Source organism: Crinia signifera, chromosome 3, assembly GCF_055691185.1.
Source record: "Crinia signifera chromosome 3, ASM5569118v1, whole genome shotgun sequence".
Lineage (NCBI taxonomy): Eukaryota > Metazoa > Chordata > Amphibia > Anura > Myobatrachidae > Crinia > Crinia signifera.
This window is the reverse complement of record NC_139219.1, coordinates 191,271,994-191,291,553: the sequence shown is the minus strand read 5'-3', so window position 1 is coordinate 191,291,553 and position 19,560 is coordinate 191,271,994. Positions and strand designations below refer to the sequence as shown.

The 19,560-nt window shown below is 39.5% G+C and overlaps 1 protein-coding gene across 3 annotated transcripts in view; it reads right to left on the bottom strand.

Moving 5' to 3' along the window:
• Positions 1 to 19,560, bottom strand: part of IBTK (inhibitor of Bruton tyrosine kinase) — a 95,329-nt gene that overhangs the window by 34,840 nt on the left and 40,929 nt on the right. For 2 of the 3 annotated variants that reach the window (XM_083177145.1, XM_083177143.1), the window contains exons 18-25: positions 10,791 to 10,908; positions 9,599 to 9,659; positions 8,518 to 8,645; positions 7,780 to 7,892; positions 6,271 to 6,419; positions 3,919 to 4,082; positions 2,600 to 2,692; positions 1,300 to 1,449 (exon numbers count right to left, since the gene is read on the bottom strand). In XM_083177145.1, coding sequence (XP_083033271.1) covers positions 1,300 to 1,449; positions 2,600 to 2,692; positions 3,919 to 4,082; positions 6,271 to 6,419; positions 7,780 to 7,892; positions 8,518 to 8,645; positions 9,599 to 9,659; positions 10,791 to 10,908 — 976 coding nt within the window. The remainder of the gene's footprint in view (positions 1 to 1,299; positions 1,450 to 2,599; positions 2,693 to 3,918; positions 4,083 to 6,270; positions 6,420 to 7,779; positions 7,893 to 8,517; positions 8,646 to 9,598; positions 9,660 to 10,790; positions 10,909 to 19,560) is intronic. The other variant, XM_083177144.1, reaches the window with a different exon arrangement.

The window sequence follows — 19,560 nt, the reverse complement described above, 5'->3', positions numbered from 1 at the left end:
AATGGTTTCCAGCCAGTGCTACTGAGAAGGTAAACAAACACTTTTACTATCAATATACACAAATAATGTGTATGTGTAATATATATATATATATATATATATATATATTATACATGTGAGAGTTCTAATTTATTTATTAATAGCTTTTCATATAGCAGGCACACATTCCACAGCGCTTTACAGAGAATATTTGAACATTCACATCAGTCCCTGCCCCAGTGGAGCTTACAATCTGTATTCCCTTCAACATGTACACGCACACACACAGACATTCTAGTGTTAATGTTTGTTGGGAGCCAATTAGCCTGCCAGTATATTTTTGGATTGTGGGAGAAAACCCCAAGAAAACCCACGCAAGCCGGGTGAGAATATACAAACTCCTCACAGTGAGGGTCATGGTGGGGATCAAACCCATGACCTCAGCGCTGTGAGGCAGTAATGTTAACCACTACACCATCAGTACTGTCTAATGTCACTTTAACATTCACTAGGAAAATGTGTATTTATTCTCACTGTAAATTATTTTTCTTCCATGCATTCTGTGGTTTTGTGCCCTTACAGCTCCCTGTGACCAATATAACAGGACTAACTGCACCTATGGACACCCAAGCCTTATTGTTACACCTTCCCCGTCACCACTGTGTACTATAACTACAAGATAGCACAGACAATATGGCCTGGTTCAGGAGATGGAAACAGAGGAGGTGGCTGTCTCTACTTACTTTCCTTTCACCATGTAAACTGAAGATACTGTAGGAACTCGGAGGTACTGCTCTGCCATATCGTGCTGCAGCTTATAGCATAGAAGAGCTGGACCTAGCAGTCCTCTTTATTATAATGGAATAGATGACATTATAATGTATTAGCTCTGATGGTGCCTCCTAGTGACATCATCTGAGTTCCCTTTGCACATTTACTGGCATGGGAATGATACAGTGTGTATACCTGGACATGAAAAGGAGTTTGGGAAAAAGGTAAGCATGGATTAGCATGCTAGAAGGGTGATTTTTGTGACTTATAAAGTGCGAGTATGTACAATGCTCTCTCTTTTGTTAACACATAACCTCTGACACACTACTGTCATTTAATCACATCCCATGAGAGCATATTACAGATAAAATAACTGAAATAAAAACTAATTAAACAGGAAGAAAGGAAAGCAGTGAATCCTAGTTAATCAAGTATGTATGGTCAGGTGCATGCATGAGTTATGACAAATGTGACAAAGCAAAATAACAAAATAACTGCCACCAGCTGGGAGATCCGATCTCCAAACCTCCGCTGTAGTGGTTTGCGTACCAGGACTTAGGTGTGGTGTTCTTATTTGTAGCTGTAGAAACCTTATTAGCGGGAGATTCTCCACTGACATTACCCTCCTTAGAGGACATAGCCATCATTTTCCTCTGCTTCTGAGAAAGCTTTGTACCGAGAACTGAAGACTTCTGTGCTCTGTAAAATAATTTTTGGGGCATTAAATATGTACAACCAGATAAATTTTGCTATATATCCACTAAGTTACAGTAACAGCTTACAGGGATTCTCAAACCCAGTCCACACGACCCCACACAGTTCACAGTTTCAGCTCACACCAGACAGGTGCATTCATTGCTCACTGACACATTTTAAGAGATCCACAGGTGGAGCGAATTAGTTCACATGTTTTTCTGTGAGGAGACCTGCAAAGCTTGCACTGTGTGGGATCCTGAGGACCGACTTTGAGAACCTGTGCTTTAGAGGTTTGTCAGCAGATGATTATTTTTGCTGTTTGTGAAGCACATGTAATTTACTTGTGTCGTAGGAAAACTACCAAAGAACACTAAAAAAGGAGTTTGGGGAAGATGACTCCCTCTAATGCTTCAGCACTTTACCAGAAGGATCGCGGAGGGTGGTATTTATTAAAGCTCAAAAAGAGAGAATATTCCGAGATAAAGTACTAGACAATCCTCTCTGCCTTTTGTACATTACAGGATGTGTTTAAAAAATAACATTAAGCAGCTGATTGATTGGAACTTTATCTCACAAATGTATATCTCTACAAGCTTTTATAAACGCCCCTTTTAGCAGCATACATAACAGCCACATATTTTGCAAGGATCCGTTTAAAAGAGTTTGCAATTGTAAGTTACTCCTAAGTTCTCTACAGGTAAAAAAAAATTAACATTACCTTAGACCTGAGAGCAACTCATTTTACCTCCAAAATTGAATGCAGTGTTAAATAGATCAATAGAAGGAAAGCTATATGCAGTTGGTGATATAGGTTACATTTAAGAAAAAAAATATAAAGACATATGTAACGTCTTGTGAATTTGATCCAGATATATCAAGCTTTAAAAAGTGTTAAAGTGGAGAGTGCTAAACAACCAGCTCCTACCTGTCATTTTTCAAATCCAGCCTGTAACATGACAGGCAGGAGCTGATTGGCCACTTTATCACCTTTTGAAGCTTCTGGACTTTTGTTTGTTGAAATCCTTTTGGGCAGCACTAACTCTCACCACAGTGATGGACTCTTTATACGAGAGGTGTCAGAGTGTAATGTGTGACATGGGAGAGGACGCATTAAGGTTTTATTCATTCCTTATACCACACTTCAGACACTAACCCAGCGCTCAGTTTTGGCGTAGCTCCAAATTTTTGTACGCTTTCTTCTAATTCCATGATCGTTCTGAGATCCACAGTCGGAGGACTGATGGGACTGGATGACAAAAGGAAAAACGGTAATGTTTATCAAGCAAAGAACATGCCCTGCTTCTTCTGTCCACTAATGGAAGACTTGCCACTGCAATTTTAAACTCTAACAACATATACTGTACAACCAGTAAAAAAACAACATCATCCCAAACAGTACATTATATTGTGTAGTTCCCAAGTGTAACATTAAATACATTAACCCTATTGTTCTTGCAAAAGAGAATAATTCAGAAGAATACCATGCGGTCATGTGAACTGATGCAAAAGCTATCTGGTAGCACTTTTTAAGATAATGCTGATGTCATCTCATTATACAAAGTGTTATTTCAGAGAAACAAGTTTATTCTTAAAAAGAAATAATCTGCAAAAGCGCTTTCATATAAGAAAATATTACGTCAACATAAAGCAAATGCTTTTTGGCATAATTCTGGCTTCGGGAGTGTGGCTGAAGATCAATACATTTTATTTTACTGCATTGTCTGCGTCAAAGAAAAAGTAAATCCACTATTGGACAACCATTCAAAGATGGAGCAACTTTGTGAGGAGAGGCACCAGCAAATTGCTGCCCTGTTTCTCCAAGACATCATCTGTGGATCACTGTTTGCTTACAAAGAGTTAAACAAAAATATATATGTCCTTATCTATATGTTAATACACAGCTTTGTTTGATTACCAGATGTTTTCTAAATTATACCAAGTGATGTGCAAAATGTTTCAGTGTGTCTGCAGTACTCCAGTTTCACCACCAGATAGTAATGTGTTGGTCTGATGTTGCCAAATGGCCACAAATTCGACAGATTTACAGCGAGATAACATTATAAAAATTCCTGATGGAGTTGTAGCCATTTGGCAACAATATCGATAAAGGGTTAAGTAGAACAGCAGCCCGACTGTTATATTGAAATTCTCATGATTATTACAATTATTTTATCATTCAACATCAATATCGTGACAAATGCTACCAAGTGCATTATTTCCAAGTGTTTTATCTCCGGTACTCCGATAAATTGTACAGGTACTTTCTAAGTTGATAAAATAATTACGTTAGCTTTCATATTATGAGAAAAGTCTACATCTGCTTATTTTATTCATTCCTGGATTTATTTAACATATTTCTTCCTGCTTCTGGGACTAGTTATAAGAATGAATAATGTCAGTAAGGCCTATCATTGCATACGACCAGAAAAAGTACTGCCAACACCATTATTATACTACAATGTACATATGTACCTGAAAGACACTGCAACCCAGTTAGGAGAAGTGGCTGGAGCAGTTCCAGGGCTGGGGATCGCTTTTGGAGAGGAAACTGTGGCTTTTGACATCTTTTTACCAGTCGATCCATTCACTGGAGGTGGTGAGGTGATGACACTTGCATCACACACTTTATTTTTTACCTATTGTTAAAAATAAATAAATAAAAAAGGAATTTTTTAACAATTATTTTTCTCAACACAAATAAATAATAATGAATTGTGCTACAGATGTTTATATACATAATACTAAACAAAACCAGATTGATAAGGCATAAGGAAAAAAATGAGACTTGCATCAGTTAGATCAAGGGTTCTCAAACTAGTTTGCTCATGGACCCTGTCAGACAATAAAAATTATTACATGATCTCAGCAAGTTACCGTAGAATGGCTGCCATGCATTTGTGGTCAGCAGTCCGCACATGCTGCTGTTCTCACAAGATGCCCCAGGTTCCGGGAGTACCTTCACAGCCAACCGTGTGTCCCCAATCAGTATCTGCATGTAGATGAGGGTTGCTAGGAGTGCAGCATGCTGGTTGCAATAATGGAAGCAGCAGCTGCTGCTGGGTGCTACAGGAGAGGCAATGCACTGGGTTGGGGGCAGCGTTGCCTGATGACTCCTTTGATCTCTAAGCCAGTGATGCATGGAGTCTGAAGTAACAGACAATTCAACCGATTTTAAACTGTCCTTGGATCACTGACTGGGATCAGAGAAGTCAGCAAACTGGTGGTCAGCAACATGCTGAGATGGTCGGGACGCACAGTTTGAATATCTCTGAGTTAGATGAAATACTAAGCTCAGATAGGATGCTCTTTGCTTCTATAGGGGATGTTAGGTCTCCACCTTCATCTCCTTGGTATGCTTTTTACAGTGGCTTTGCACCTGTCTTCTGCACCCATAAGCTGGGGTGCAGACTCCACCAGGGCTCATTTCCCAGTTATAGTGACCATATACCCTATATATCAATGGCTCCCTTTTTGTTCCTGGAAGGGGAACATGGTAACATCTCCGCAGCTATAGCCATATCTTACCAATACACAGGCCTGGTCCACTCTCCTAAACCTGCCCCCTATTTATGGCTGACTCCAGAAATTTAGAGGGCTGGTTTTTCATCCATATCAAACCCTGGGCAGTTGAGATCTGATACAGATTTTGCAATTTCAAGAAAAAGTCAGTATATCCGAGGGTAGATGAGGAAGTCCAAGCTTTCCTACTGTGCAATTCATAATGCCCCCTCTGTGAATAATAATACAGTTGCCAGGAATCAAATTCCCTTGACGCTGTCACTGATGCTCAGACTCCAAATATGGTGTGTACAGAGCTGACTATGTCCATGTAAGCAAAAGTTTTCCCACCTTCAAACTCAATGTACCGTCCAATGGAATATGGAAAGGTTTTTAATTTTGTGTTAAATAGTTTTGGCCATCCCCATTATTTTAGCAGGACCTTGCAGAAACTCAGTTCTTGAACCTCTTATCAAGACAGGTTCCCGAACCTGTCCTGGGTCAAAATGTACTTTCCATAAAATAAGTTTTATTTGAAAGTTATTTTTGAGTGCCTTCTTTTCTAAACGATATACAGTATGTATGTATGTATGTATGTATGTACTCATACATACATACATACCCAGACCCACCAGAACCTGTTTCGGAAAAAAATAGTACCTTTTAACCCTGTGTTAATTCTCCATCAGTGACAGAAATTTGAAACACTCAGCACAAAAGCGAGGAACTGTGGGACTGTAAATTCAAGCCTTCCGTGTTTCATATACAACTTCTTAGTGGTAAAGGAAGAGCAGCATTATGAGAGCAGGCAACATTTTACTGCAGTTAAGATTCACTTTCATAAAAATGGCTCTCAGGGTGTTCTTATATTGAAATAACATTTTTAATGGCTTTTAATGTACAGGTTTACTTTGTGCTGGTCTAGTGTACATATTTAAGGGATGGATTTATAAAAAAGCTCTCACCTGTGGCCAGGTGAAACCACAAATATATCTCCTTCAAACCTCCTGAAGTTGCTCATAGCTTGCTGAAATAAAGCCACTAAAACTATGTGATGGTATAAAGAGTAACACAGAGCTAGGCAAAGTAGGGGTTCTAGTTAATTTAATGTTTTTATCTACTTTGTTATATTCCTGTATTCATTAGTATTGTAAATATGATGAAAAGCATTTTTAAATATATAGAAAAACACATCCACCATGTGGATAGGAAGAAAGACAACTTTTGAGAATGAAAAAAAAGAGCACAAAAAAAAAAAAAAAAAGGTAAATCATTGATTTTCATATATAGTAGGTACTTAGAATTTGGTACTGAACATTGACAAACCTCATTTTTTTCTGGGCTGAAGTTGGCCATGAAGTCAGGTGATTGTAAGTCTCTTGGGCTACTTGCGCCTACAAAGCTTCCTTCAGAATCAGACGTCAGTAAGTCTTGCAGCGACTCTACAGAATTGTTTTTTTCAGACTTGAAAAATCCTACAAACAACATGCATGAGAAAAACTCTGAATATTAGTACCCACACATATATAGTAATGTAGCATTAAGGCAGGGCACTGTGGTGCCGGAGGGCATCTGTGCTCACACCAAAGGCGTGGCGCAGCCCTATTACCAACATTCTTGTGGGCATGCCCAGCATTTCCGGACATGCCCCCAAGCCATCCCCTCACTGTGCGCTTGGCATCTATTAACAACCGTAACCTATCCCACCTGTGGCACACTGAGGCCTGTGGGTTAGAAAAACACAAATCAGGCTAGTTAAGTAGGGTGCTGCTATAAAAGCATAGCTTGAACACTATAGACATTGGTAACAGGCCACAATAAATAAATGGAAATAATAAGTTATTATGATTTAGTGCCAAATCATTACAGTCACTAACAAATCTGTCCATCTACATAATTGCTGCAGCCAATCATGGTGTGCCAGGTCATGTGAGACTAGCACAGGGCGTTTAAAAAAAAAAATACATCTCGGATGTACCAGGAGATTAATTTGATATGTGACAGACTCAGGGCCTGATTCAGAGATGGATGGAAAAGCAGAGCCACACACAAGTGCTTTGCAATCAGAGCAGCAAAATGCAAACACAGATGGAGTATGTATATAAAATCTCCTGCTTTGCATCTGTGCTAAGATTGCAGCAAGCATAGACACTGCCTCGGAACACCATTGTAACCATCGGTTGCGATGGCTGCAGGTGTGGCAAGGCTGAATAAGCTGAGGTTTACTTATCCTGGCCAGTTCCTGGCGGCTTGCAAGGCCATGAAATATGTGTGCAGCCATATTGCGTGTACCCTGGCATTATCCCCTAGTCCCTCAAAAAAAATATTGGTGACGCTCACCCATTTCCAGAAACGCTGGCCAGACACACTCTGCCTGCCTCTCAAGCACTGTAGCTTATCAATCAAGCGGTGGCTGGGAGACACTGCAAGTGGTCTCACAGATGGAGGGCTACACATCCTGCTCATGCAGTGACCGGCCACTATTGAAGATGTGTACTAACCATTGAGCTAGGGTGTATCTCTGAATCAGGCCCTCAAACTGTATATGAAGTGCTACAATGCAGCAGCTGCAGCTTTCGTCGAACATAAATTAAGTTGTAATCTGTATGCACACAATTATCAAATCATCAGTCTACTGGTACTTCCTAGTTACATCATGTTGCTACTAGAGTTGCACACAACTCGCACCAGGAATTCCCTGCTGCGTCGCATATTGAGGATAGATGTATGAGGACAAAGCTGTAGATAGTATTCATAATACTAAAATATGATCTAAAAATACTATTAAAAAAATGACAAAATCATACTGAAACAGAAGTAACTGCAGACACAGACCTGTGGATGGAGGGCTCTGAATGACATCTGAAAGGTTATAGCCTCCAGAGCTGTCAGATCGCTTCCTTGGTTTCTTTTTGGGTCTGGTTTTAGCTTTCTTGGAAAGTGTTTCTCTAAATACAATAATTAAAATTATTATTACTTTTTTTTTTAAATGGCAGCAGCCTCTTGTATGTGTTCTAGTATATCCAAGATGCTTGTAACAGTCACTTTTAGTCAACACTGAACATTCCCATGTCTCAGGCAACCGTACCTCTGAGTCATGGAGTTAGACTGAAGGTAATGCAGAAATTGATTACAGCACGATCACACTGTGAATGTAATCAATTCAACTAGCATACCCATCACCGTAGAAACCATATATTTCTTAGCAATTAAACAGCAAGGGTCTCCAGGTTCAATACCACAGCAGCACAACATATTAAAAATGGAAGAACGTTTAAGAATTTGAGTGAATCAATATAGCGAGATTTATAAAAATGACCGAAAATGACATCCAGCATTCTCAAACATTCACCACTGACACATTATAAAAGGCTGGAGTGCTAAATAATTGCAATTGTGTATTACAATGTCAGACTATGCAATATAGTAGGGTGACACGATGTTAAAGGTCAACACTGTTCTAAGAGTTTTTTACATATACTGTATAGTAGTATCCTGTGGTATTGGTGGATATTCAGATGCCAATTAGTAACACTCGGAACGCACAGGATGTAATTTTAAAGAAAGGCTTACGGAGTAGTTTGTTCAGAGAAACTGTCATCCCCAAGAGACATGAAACTGTCGCCATCTTCCAATTCTAAGGCGCTAACATCTGGTCCATCCAAGTATGGCGTGATCATTCTCTTGTCCATAGCAGGGATCTCAGTTTATATATATTAAAAAAAAAAAGTTTAGACTAGCACATATTAAAACAATTGCACTCTAAAGACATAAAAATACAAATGTTTAGCATTTCCAACTTGTTCATCAGTGGTTGGTATGTTAGGTTGACAGTGACCATGGCATCATGATCCAAATGTTGACAAAGAACATGCTTGCTAGGGTTATCGTTCTGACATTTACCATGCCGACTTTCAGAAGGTTTTCAGGCATGCCTAACGGTGACATTTTCATAATGTCATAGTTTAACATTTCTAAAGGTGCCCACACACTAGAAAGATCTGCGATCATAAGATGTGCGCATAAATTAGCCTTCAAATCTTTTGTCCGATCGGGACAAAAGATTTCAGGCAAGTGCACATCTTTACCAAAGATTTTTCTTAAGATCCCGTGTGCGTTCCTATGGATCTTTTGTTAAATCTTCTGATCTTTTGTGCAGCACGTAAGATCAGAAGATTTAGCAAAAGTTTCACGGGAGAGAGCATCGGCCGATTTTCGACTGATTATCGGTAAATATCGGGCGATTTAGCGTAAATCGGCCCAAATATCATTCTAGTGTGTGGGCACCTTAAGGTCATCAGTATGGACTGCATATAGTTGATCACTACTCAATAGGAAATACTGTATTTAAAGCTAAATCTCCTTGGGACAGATTAGTTCTCTTTATATTCCCCTGCAGAAGAACCATCAGATATCAGTAACCAGTAATTCTATAACACAGTCTTGTTAGATAGTAAGAAATATGTTGGGAAACTACATAACAGAAAGCCACAGTAAGTGAGTTGGAGAGTCCTTCACAGCACAATGGAATCTACTTATCAATTTAGCAACTTTTAGTAGATAATAGTTAGAATCAACATCCAATCTTGAATAGAACCTCATCTTAATAAATTTACCAAAGAGTATCTCAAATTCACACCTAAAGTATGCGTACCATTCTTCTATAAAATTCTGCCAGGTCCTTAAGTACATCATCACTCAGTACATCCAAAGACCTACAAAATGATAAAAGATTACTAAATAACATAATAATGTAGAAAGAGTTACGTTTGTCCTGAAAAAAAAAAGTTAATTGCAGAATGTCAACAAGTAACACATTATAATGATGTTCTGTATATACACATATCAGGGACAGACATATAGATGTCTATTTGGAGGGTACTGGACAAGTTAACATGCACTGCATCTCTTGTATATACATAATGTGTGTGTGTGTGTGTGTGTGTGTGTGTGTGTGTGTATTGATTGTGCACATGTAGAAACACACATACTGTATAAGTTAAATAGGTTGTCATTTTTGGACAAAATCCTTTATTCTAACCACTACTTCAAGTAGTAGATTTTGAGTGTTACTGAAGATGATTGGACAGGTCAGTAATACTGCCAGGATAGCTTAACCGTACACACAGCGATATTAGCCAGAATTGCTGGCTAAATGGTCGCTGAGCCTACTATGTTGGCTGTTTGCATTACTCTAATGAAATTAACTAAAGTGGAAGAGAAGATGACAGACCATCTCCAGGGTTAAGCCAAGTATGCACCACCTACTAGCTACACCAGAACCCACCTCTGATGGGCAAAACTGCCATCATTTACAACCCAGAACACACCATGCCACCCAAACACCCATCCCTTGCTAGCCATACTGCCTCTAGACACCCATCACAATCATTGCACCAACCCTGCATTGGGATAGAAAGCAGAAATAGACTGTCAGGCAAGTCTATTTCTGCTTTGATGTGCCAGATCAAAAGCAGTTCCATGCTGCTCAATGCAGCATTCCCCCTCTGTTCCCCTGCACACGGTCCTTGTGTTGTCCCTCCCTCCCGGCCGATGCTGGCACCTGCAGATATCAAATCGGTATCGATGGCCACCCTGTGTGTACACGCCATTAGATAAGTTGGTGAGAGACAGAACTTGCTTCTGTTTGTCTACATATTTTAAGATTGGAAACCACAAGCACTGATTTTGCATATTACACTGCCCAATTTGAATTGCAATTGCAAGTGTCCCAAGGCAAAACAGGGCGCCACAGCACACTGGGAACCACTGTCATAGACCATAACAAACAGTGTGCTGGTGTCTTAATTAATACAAAACCAAAAAGAAAAATGACATAAACATACCTTGCTTCCAATAAAGCTGCCATGTTCAACCCTATGAACTGCAAACAGGAAAGTTTTAACTGGTCGGCATTGTACAAAGCAGCAAATTCCAGTAATTCAGCCGCATTCTTCAGAGTAACTGGGGAAAGGAATAAACAAAAAACACAGAGAGGTGTTTACATTATGTATTATGTATAATAAAAACCTGTAATACAACTAAATATTTGTATTTAGTTGAATTTAGACACATATACATTTACTGTGCCTAGCTACAAACTAATGTGTCACTAGGGTGCAAGCTCTGTAAGATATGCAAAGTGTATGGCAGGCAGAACATAAAAGATATACTATATAAAAGTGCAGATGTGTTCCCATAATGGTGTGTGGTGTGTTCAAGTGGCACTGGTTGGGTCTGTTGGTCCATCTGAACACGTCACTGATCATTAACCACATTTGGCGGTATTCAATGTGAATACCTGCGAGGTGCAGCAAATCCTTTTTTGGATTCGCTGCACATTCGCCACGTTCCGGAGCCGGCGGGCTCCGGTATTCAACGAGTCAGGGGCAGCAAGCCCCTGACTGGCGAATATGAGCTCCTGCGGCGATTGCCGCAGGGAGCCTCAGGACGGTGCCAGGCAGAGAGATGGTAGTCTCTCTGCCTAGCCCAGACCTTTGTGGGGGGTTAGGTGTGCTCCCCGGGTGCCAGGCAGCACAGGCTGCCCCCCCGTGGGTGCCAGCAGGCGAGCGTATATTCACTACACAGGATCGTAATGATCGTGCAGTGAATATATGAATATGTAATGAGCGGCTCCGCTCTGGCGCCACCTGCTGGATGCTGTGTAAAAAAAATATTAAAAAAAAAATATTATTTTTAAAATTAAATATATATTCATGTGCTTACAGCACATGAATAAAAATAGCATGCCCCTCCTCAGAATAAAATTCCTGATTTTTTGACACCAAATGTAAAAAACAAAACACTTTATTTTAAAAGTTCACATTCCACTTCACCATAAAAAGATAGCGATTGCTACTCGGTGAATCATGGCGAAAAAAACCTTCAAATGTATTCGCCATATGGTCATTGAATAGGGTGATTCACCGTTTTTGTCAGAAATTCGCCAAACAGCACAAATTCGCCATAAAAACCTGGCGAATCAGGCTCATTGAATACCGCCCTATGTTGCAAAACTTGGTGATCACTTGGCTTCATGTATCCAGCAGGATAATGCACCATGTCATTGGTCCCAAGCTGTCAAGAACTGGTTAGAGAAGCATTCTGGAGAGTGCCAACAAATGGTGTGGCTACCACATTCACCCGACATGAAACCAATTGAGCATTTATGGGACATAGTGTAGACCCTGTACCTATAGATAACAGAGAGCTATAGGAGTTTAACCAGATGGTATGGATTGACATCTATCCTGATCTTCCGATCAGTTGAGGAGTCAATGCCAAATTGAGCTGTTTCACATTGCAAACTAGAGGGTGTCCAATGCGATACTAAGCATGTGTCCAATTACTTTTTTTGCACTTCATTCCTTATTTTACCCCAATTTTAATATTCTTGTGGATGGGGTTTTAAGAATATCAGTATAAATATATACACATACATACACGCACACATCTTAGGACTTTCCCCCTTAAGCTGGATACATACTGGAGTAATGTCAAGCCGATTTGCATTTTTGTAATGACAAATCTCCACATCGTTCAGTGTCTACGGGTGATTGCATGCGCCAGTGGTCTATTGCAACAGATGCTAGGTTTCATGTGCTGCACATAAAATCTGATATTGCTAACATCCTTGCTTTTATTTCTATTTGCACAGCCTTCGCAAAGTGATTGACAGGAATTAGGCGTCTGGGAGGTGGAAACCGGCCGTTTAGGGACAGTGCTAAAAAATTGCAGGCATGCCTTTTGATAATGCTAGGAGTTCCTGAAAAAATGCTAGTCGTGCTTGAGCGTTTTAATGGAGGGTGTGTGGCGTCAACTCCAAGCTGGATATGCCTTTCTCTATCGCACCTCCAACTCTGTGCCTGTGTTGACTTGTGTCCATTGTAAAAATCATTAGATGGTGAGCCTGTTACAAGGGGTTTTGGACATATTTGCATTGCTGCGAATAGATATGGAGCTGTACACATTAATTGGCAAAGTGAGCATATTAATTTGCACGGTGGGATTTGACTCTAGGGGGGGGGGGGGGGGGGGGGGCTCTATCTTTATCTCTCAGCAGAAGAATGCAGCTGCCCTGCTATTAACCAACCAGCCCCCTTCTCTACTCCTTCCACTGGCTACCTGTAGGATGGTAAAAAACTTTCAGGATTGGCTGCCTTACAAATCCCTTCATGACCAGGGCCCAAAGTACTTGGAGCAGGTTCTGATTCCTTACTGTCCCACTTGATAACTACGATCTGTAGATGATGGACTACTAACTGTACATAGAATCTCCCTGAACTCATCTGGGGGTCTAGCTTTAAGCTTTGTGGCCACAACTCTATGGAACCCTCTTCCCTGCACAGTGCAAGAGGTCACTCTAGAATCCTTCAAAAATAGAATAGCTATTTACTTAACCATTTCACCAATATACACTACTAAGCTTATTTTTTAAAAATGTAAAAGCTGTAAAAGCTAATGGAAAAGCACTCCTTCCTTTTAGGAGAAAATTGCAATATAACTGTGCGGAGTTTGTATATTCTCCCCGTGCTTACGTGGGTTTACTCCGGTTACCTCCCACAATCCAAAAATATACAGGTAGGTTAATTGGCTTCCAACAAAATTAACGCTAGAATGTCTGTGTGTGTGTACATGTGGTAGGGAATATAGATTGTAAGCTCCACTTAGGCAGGGACTGATGTGAATGTTCAAATATTCTCTGTAAAGCGCTGCGGAATGTGTATGCGCTTTATAAGAAACTGGTAATAAATAAATAAAATGATTTATTATTATAATAATAGACAAAAGAATTGCATAAGGATATGAGAATATATATGTAGCTCTATAAAATGAACATTTCTAAAGATATACTGAGATTATTAAACATAGTCATTGTTAATTAAGGTTAAAAGTCCAGACACATCGCCCATTAACAGATTCCAAGCAGAGGAACCTGCATTCCCACACAATCCCAAGAAAATGTGTGCTTTATTGCAATATATACTGTATGCACACAGCAGCTCTTTAATCAGTTGACATTACAAATAAAAGGTCTTTGCTCCCCAATTGTAAATGTCATAAAGATCACAAATAGAACAGTGTGTACATATGGGTTATTGCTCTAGCTCTGGGAGCACTGCGTTCATATTTGCCAAGCACTGCACAGCAAACAGGAGACATTAGAAGTCATCTTTTATCATGTTTCCTCCCAGCCAGATAACACGTTGCTCTGGGCTAATTTGGTGTGGTCACTGTTGCTTAGAGGCGTTACTCTCCAACAACCCACACAATGCGTAAGTAACATGAGTAATGGAGCTGACCAGCTGTTCTCCATATACAAAACAGGTATAATTCAAATATGCAGTAACTTTGGCTATCTCAGTTGATTGCTTACGTAATGGCAATACACTCATGGCAAACACATCATTCTCTGCCATCAATATAAGCATTGCTTGCACAGGAAAACAAGAGTAAAAATACAGTACGTTATAAAGACTGTATCAGCAGTTCCATGCCCCTTCATTGTCATCAATGTCCTCTGAGTATCTACATGTTCTGTGTATTGAAGAATAAGGAGGCTACTATTGTCTTATCAACCCATATGTATAGACACATTATACATATGGTTGCATTACTCCTACATATATTCTTATGGAATTCTTATTCTTCTAGATTTTCTTAGATAAACTCGAAGCTCACAAAACTCTACATAGCTGAGAAGTGCTTGGGGAATTTTAAAAGCACACATATTTTCATGTTTGGAAGTCCACAGGTGTGGAGCTAAAGCTTTGGTTATGTATCCACTAATTTCTGTGTTTTATAGTTAAAAAACCTTTGGAGCTTTATCGGACACACAAGTTGTCCCAAAAAAATCCCCAACTTTTGTCTTTTCATTTTGTCACAAAAGACACCTCACACATTTTTTTTCTTCCCAACATTAAATCTTTATTTCAAATTTTCATAGTAATAACAAGGGGGTAAAAATAAAACAAGGGGGATAACAAAGAGAAAGGGGAGTGGGGATTGAGGGAGCAGGTGGTACAGAGGTATTGATGATTTAAAGTAGTGAAAAAGACAAAGGAGGTAAGATAAGCAAAGTACATTGAATATGTTAGACATCAGAGGCTGTTGAAGGCGACTCATTTAAATCAAAAGGAGAAGGCTGAGACTGCGACATGGTATGTGTTGATGGAGCTCCCTTTCCCCCTGTGATACAGACATGCCATGGGAGTCATTTCATAACAGCAGGAGAAGAGAGTACTGTGAAGTAAGAGACACCTTTGGTCTCCATTTCAAAATTAAATTTAGTTTTAGAGACCACTTTGTCAAATGTGGGTATGAAAGGGGATTTCCATTGTTGGGCAATAATGGCTCTGGCGGATAGTAGAATATGGCCTAAAACATAATGGGCAGACTGGGGTACTGAGCTAGGATACCAGTGTAATAGAGCCACAGAGGGGTCCGGAAATAGTGTGAGACCAAAGACTTCAGAGATGATGATAAACACTAAGCCAAAAAGATATAATAGGGCAATCCTAAAAAACATGAAAAATAGTATCTTCGTGGCTGCAGATATATATATATATATATATATATATATATATATATATATATATATATATATATATATGCAGATATATATATATATATATATATACATATATATATATATATATATATAAAATAATAGTAATTAGTTAACCGCTTGTTTACTGGTAGCTATCTTGGCCAATGTTAACACTAATGAGCCTAAGGGGACTGGATTGGACACAGCACAGCAGTCATCGATTCACTACCACAGTCCATCAGCACACAGTTCTCCAGTGGCACCAAATCATGGCTGCAGAGACTTCAAAAACACACAAATCTTCAAATCTTGGTTTTAAGCAAAATGACCTTGCACACCTCTGCTTATTGTGTTTGACTGCTCTATGGCAGTAAGGGGATAAGGACAGGAGGGTATATAAGGGTGTAAGCTCCTTTCTTCCTGTGTCTTCCAGAATTTGTCCAAGCTGATGAATAATTTAAAAAACTAAATGGTAGCTCTTGGGGAGTCCAGGAAAATTGGTTAACAGTGGTCCCTCTTCTTTGCAGTGGCAGGACACATCAATGCATCATATACAGTTTCTTCCCTTTGTTAGGTGTCACAGATTTTTTTATATTAGTTTGAGTGCTGAAAAAAAGACCTTTGCTTTGTAATGGTTCAATTTACTCAAACTTTGTTTTATCAGCAACATTATATAATATTGTACACCATTCCTTTCAGACTATGGACCCAAGATGTAACTTAATGTCAAAATCCAAAATACTACTGGCCCCAAGAAGTGTGGATATAAAAGACACCACCTGTATTACATTTCACATCCACTGAGGTTTGAAAATAAATACAATTGTATTTTTTCAGTTACCGGATACCCCCATTCCTAGTCAGACTGCCTTCAATAAATTTGGTCATATTCTTAGGACATTGCTATGATCAATTCCCAGCACTCTCCTTGCTGGGATGACAGTGGCATTGCAGGAGCCTCAGTAGTATACAGAATATCTGTTACAATTTTTGTTCCTTGGCAAGTTTTTCAACTGCAACACACAACTTCATTCCTACCGCAAACCTATTTAGAAGAAATTCCTATTGCTAAAAATACACACACTATATATCACCGAGTCTCATCCTGACCTGCAGCATAGCAGGGTACCAAGCACCAGACGAGCTACAATCACTTGCATTATGGTATTTATTAATGCTTTGTGCTTCAATGCAGGGTGAATCACCCATGTCTAAAAGGGCCTAAAATCTCTGCACTGACTCATGCATTAGCAGTTGGGTTATGGTGAGCTTGCCTTTACTCCCTGTGAGTTTATTATGGATGCAAATATATTATTTAGTAACTTCCTCAATCATACGTTGTGGTTTTTGCTCCAATAACTTGCCACGTGTTTCTTCTTTAACACAACTCCCTGGTAGTCAAAACAGATATTACTACTGAAGGGCTCCCTGACATAAAAGCAGATTGTTGACACCGGGATCCACATCCCGCATATGGGATGTTGGCGATCCGAGGACTGACAGCAGCATCCTGAGGTGTAGGACGGTGGTGTCAAACCCATGGCCCTCCAGCTGTTGTGGAACTACAGGTCCTAGCATGCACGGTCATAGATTTTATACAACGGATTGCTAAAACTGTAGCAGGGCATGCTGCAACGTGTAGTTCCACAACAGCTGGAGGGCCATGAGTTTGACACCACTGGTGTAGAATCTCAACATCTGCTAGGTAAGGATGCTAACCCTCCCCACTGTTAACCATAACCCTGCCCTCTTCGTGCCTAACCCAAAGTCTCCCTTCTTAGTGCCTTATCCTGTGTGACCACAACTGTATCTGCATATGAAATGTTCCATTACAGTGTTTTCCAGTAATGAAGCATTTTGTATGGAGAAACCCCCCTACTTGTGCATCTTATTCGCACTGGTTTGCGAATAAGACAGATTGTAACTGAATAAGGCACTCAGCACTACCAAGCAGGGCTGTGGAGACGGGAGATAAATGTTCCGACTCCGACCCCGAATCCTCGTACTTCTGACGCCGACTCCTCGACTCAGACTCCTCTGTATTAATATGCAAATGTATTTGATACATTCCTTGAAGGAAAGAAAGGCAACATACATATTATTACTACAAAAACTAGAGGCTGGGAAGCCAACAGTCTACTGTATTGAACAGTTTAAGCAAATGACAAACACAATGAAAACAAAGTTTTATAAAAAAAAATTATTAATTAATTAAATGGCTGGATAGTAGCAGTAGGCATAAACATCAGGAACAGGAACTTTACCAGTTCAAAGATAAAAAACACATTATTTGGTTGTTTTGGGAACAAAAACAATAGGAAAGGTTCAGAAGTGTGGAGCATGAGCTCCGCATGCTTTGTGGCGACAACAAAAATCAACGAGCCACAATCTCCGCTGGTTTGCTTGCTCGTCACTGTTCAATTCATGGACACAAGAAACGATTTCTTTACCGAATCGTTACTGGCGACGAAAAATGGTGCCTGTACATCAATATGAACCAGCGTAAGGAATGGCTTAGCCAAGGTAAACAAACGACCCCGCACATGAAACAAGATCTTCATCCGCGTAAAATGATGTTGTGCGTATGGTGGGAGCGCTTGGTTGAATGAATTTTTCGAGTCTACACCAGGTGATTTCTACCAACAAGGTATTGAAAACCTTATTGAACGTTGGAAATAAGTTGTAAACTACAAGGGAGAATACATTTATAAGTATTGGTGCTCCGAATTGTGCGTTGCGTGCCACATAGTGAAGCACAGGAAAAGCATGCTTTTTCACGGTCACTTAACGTGTTCGTTTTGCAGTTACGTGATGCACTGCATGCATTGGTCTTTATTCTTACAGTAGAGAAGTCATTAATTATAATTTTCGGAGTCGGAGCATTGTTTGCCGAATCTGACTCCAGGTACTCGCAATTTCCTCCGACTCCACAGCCCTGCTACCGAGTCATTCAGTGCTCATGTGTAGCGTACAGGATAGATGTATGTGGACACATCTGTAATTTACTTCCAGCACTACTTTTAAATATTTTACTAAAGTTTATATTACTTTCACTCAAATACTCATGAGCTCAAAAAATACTTAATTAATTTTAAAACTTTACCTTAATAGTGTGATTACCCCATCTCTGGTTACCTATTTTTAAAGTACCAACCTTGCTGAGCTTGTTATGTCCAGGTCCTAGTGCAGGTGCACTTTATGTTAACATTTTTTCCAAAACACCCAACAGACCTTATTACAAAGAACCAGCGCTAAATATCCAGATGATAGATGCAAATGTTACATACCCTGGAACAAAGTTCACTTCAGATCTGTTGACAGATGCAACTAAGGGAGCACTCCTCCTGTACACTTGCATCATAACAACCTTGCTATGAAGCTGTACTAATGTAAATTATATTTACAATAAAGCACTTCATCATGAAGATCAAGGAATATTCAATTTAGCGTTTTGTTGGGATGGGAACCCAAAGTGTGTAATTTGTCTCTGCTGTTATATACCAAGGTGGGATACTTGATTTGCAATGATCCTTTTGCATAAAATAATTATTACGATGATGTGATACTGCTCCTACATTATACATTCCACTTAAACTAATATTTAATATTCTACTGTTGACACAATAGTCTGCCAATATCTCAGAGAGATGCGCAAAATATTTTCTAAAAATGCCAACATCTGTGAGCGCTGTGCAAATTATCCACTAAAAATGCCAGCATCTCTCACATTTGTTATATAAATTTGAATAAAAAATGTTGTATAAGAAAAGATATTTACTATATAAGGTAAACATTAAAGGTCATTATGGATGAATAAAAATGTTTGCTTGGCAATTTTCACACCAATTTTGACAAATTCACTTGGCACTCAAAGGGTTAGATAATGGTTCTGGTCCTAACTAATGACTCCTTCAGGACCTTGTACTTAACTGAATCATACAAAATCTACGTGACCCTGCCCATATTCTTTATTAATTACTGCTGATGTACTTAAGTTTATGTACAAGGAAACACACAGTTATAGAATGGGCTGGTGATGCACACAGAGGATCCTAGATACACTATTA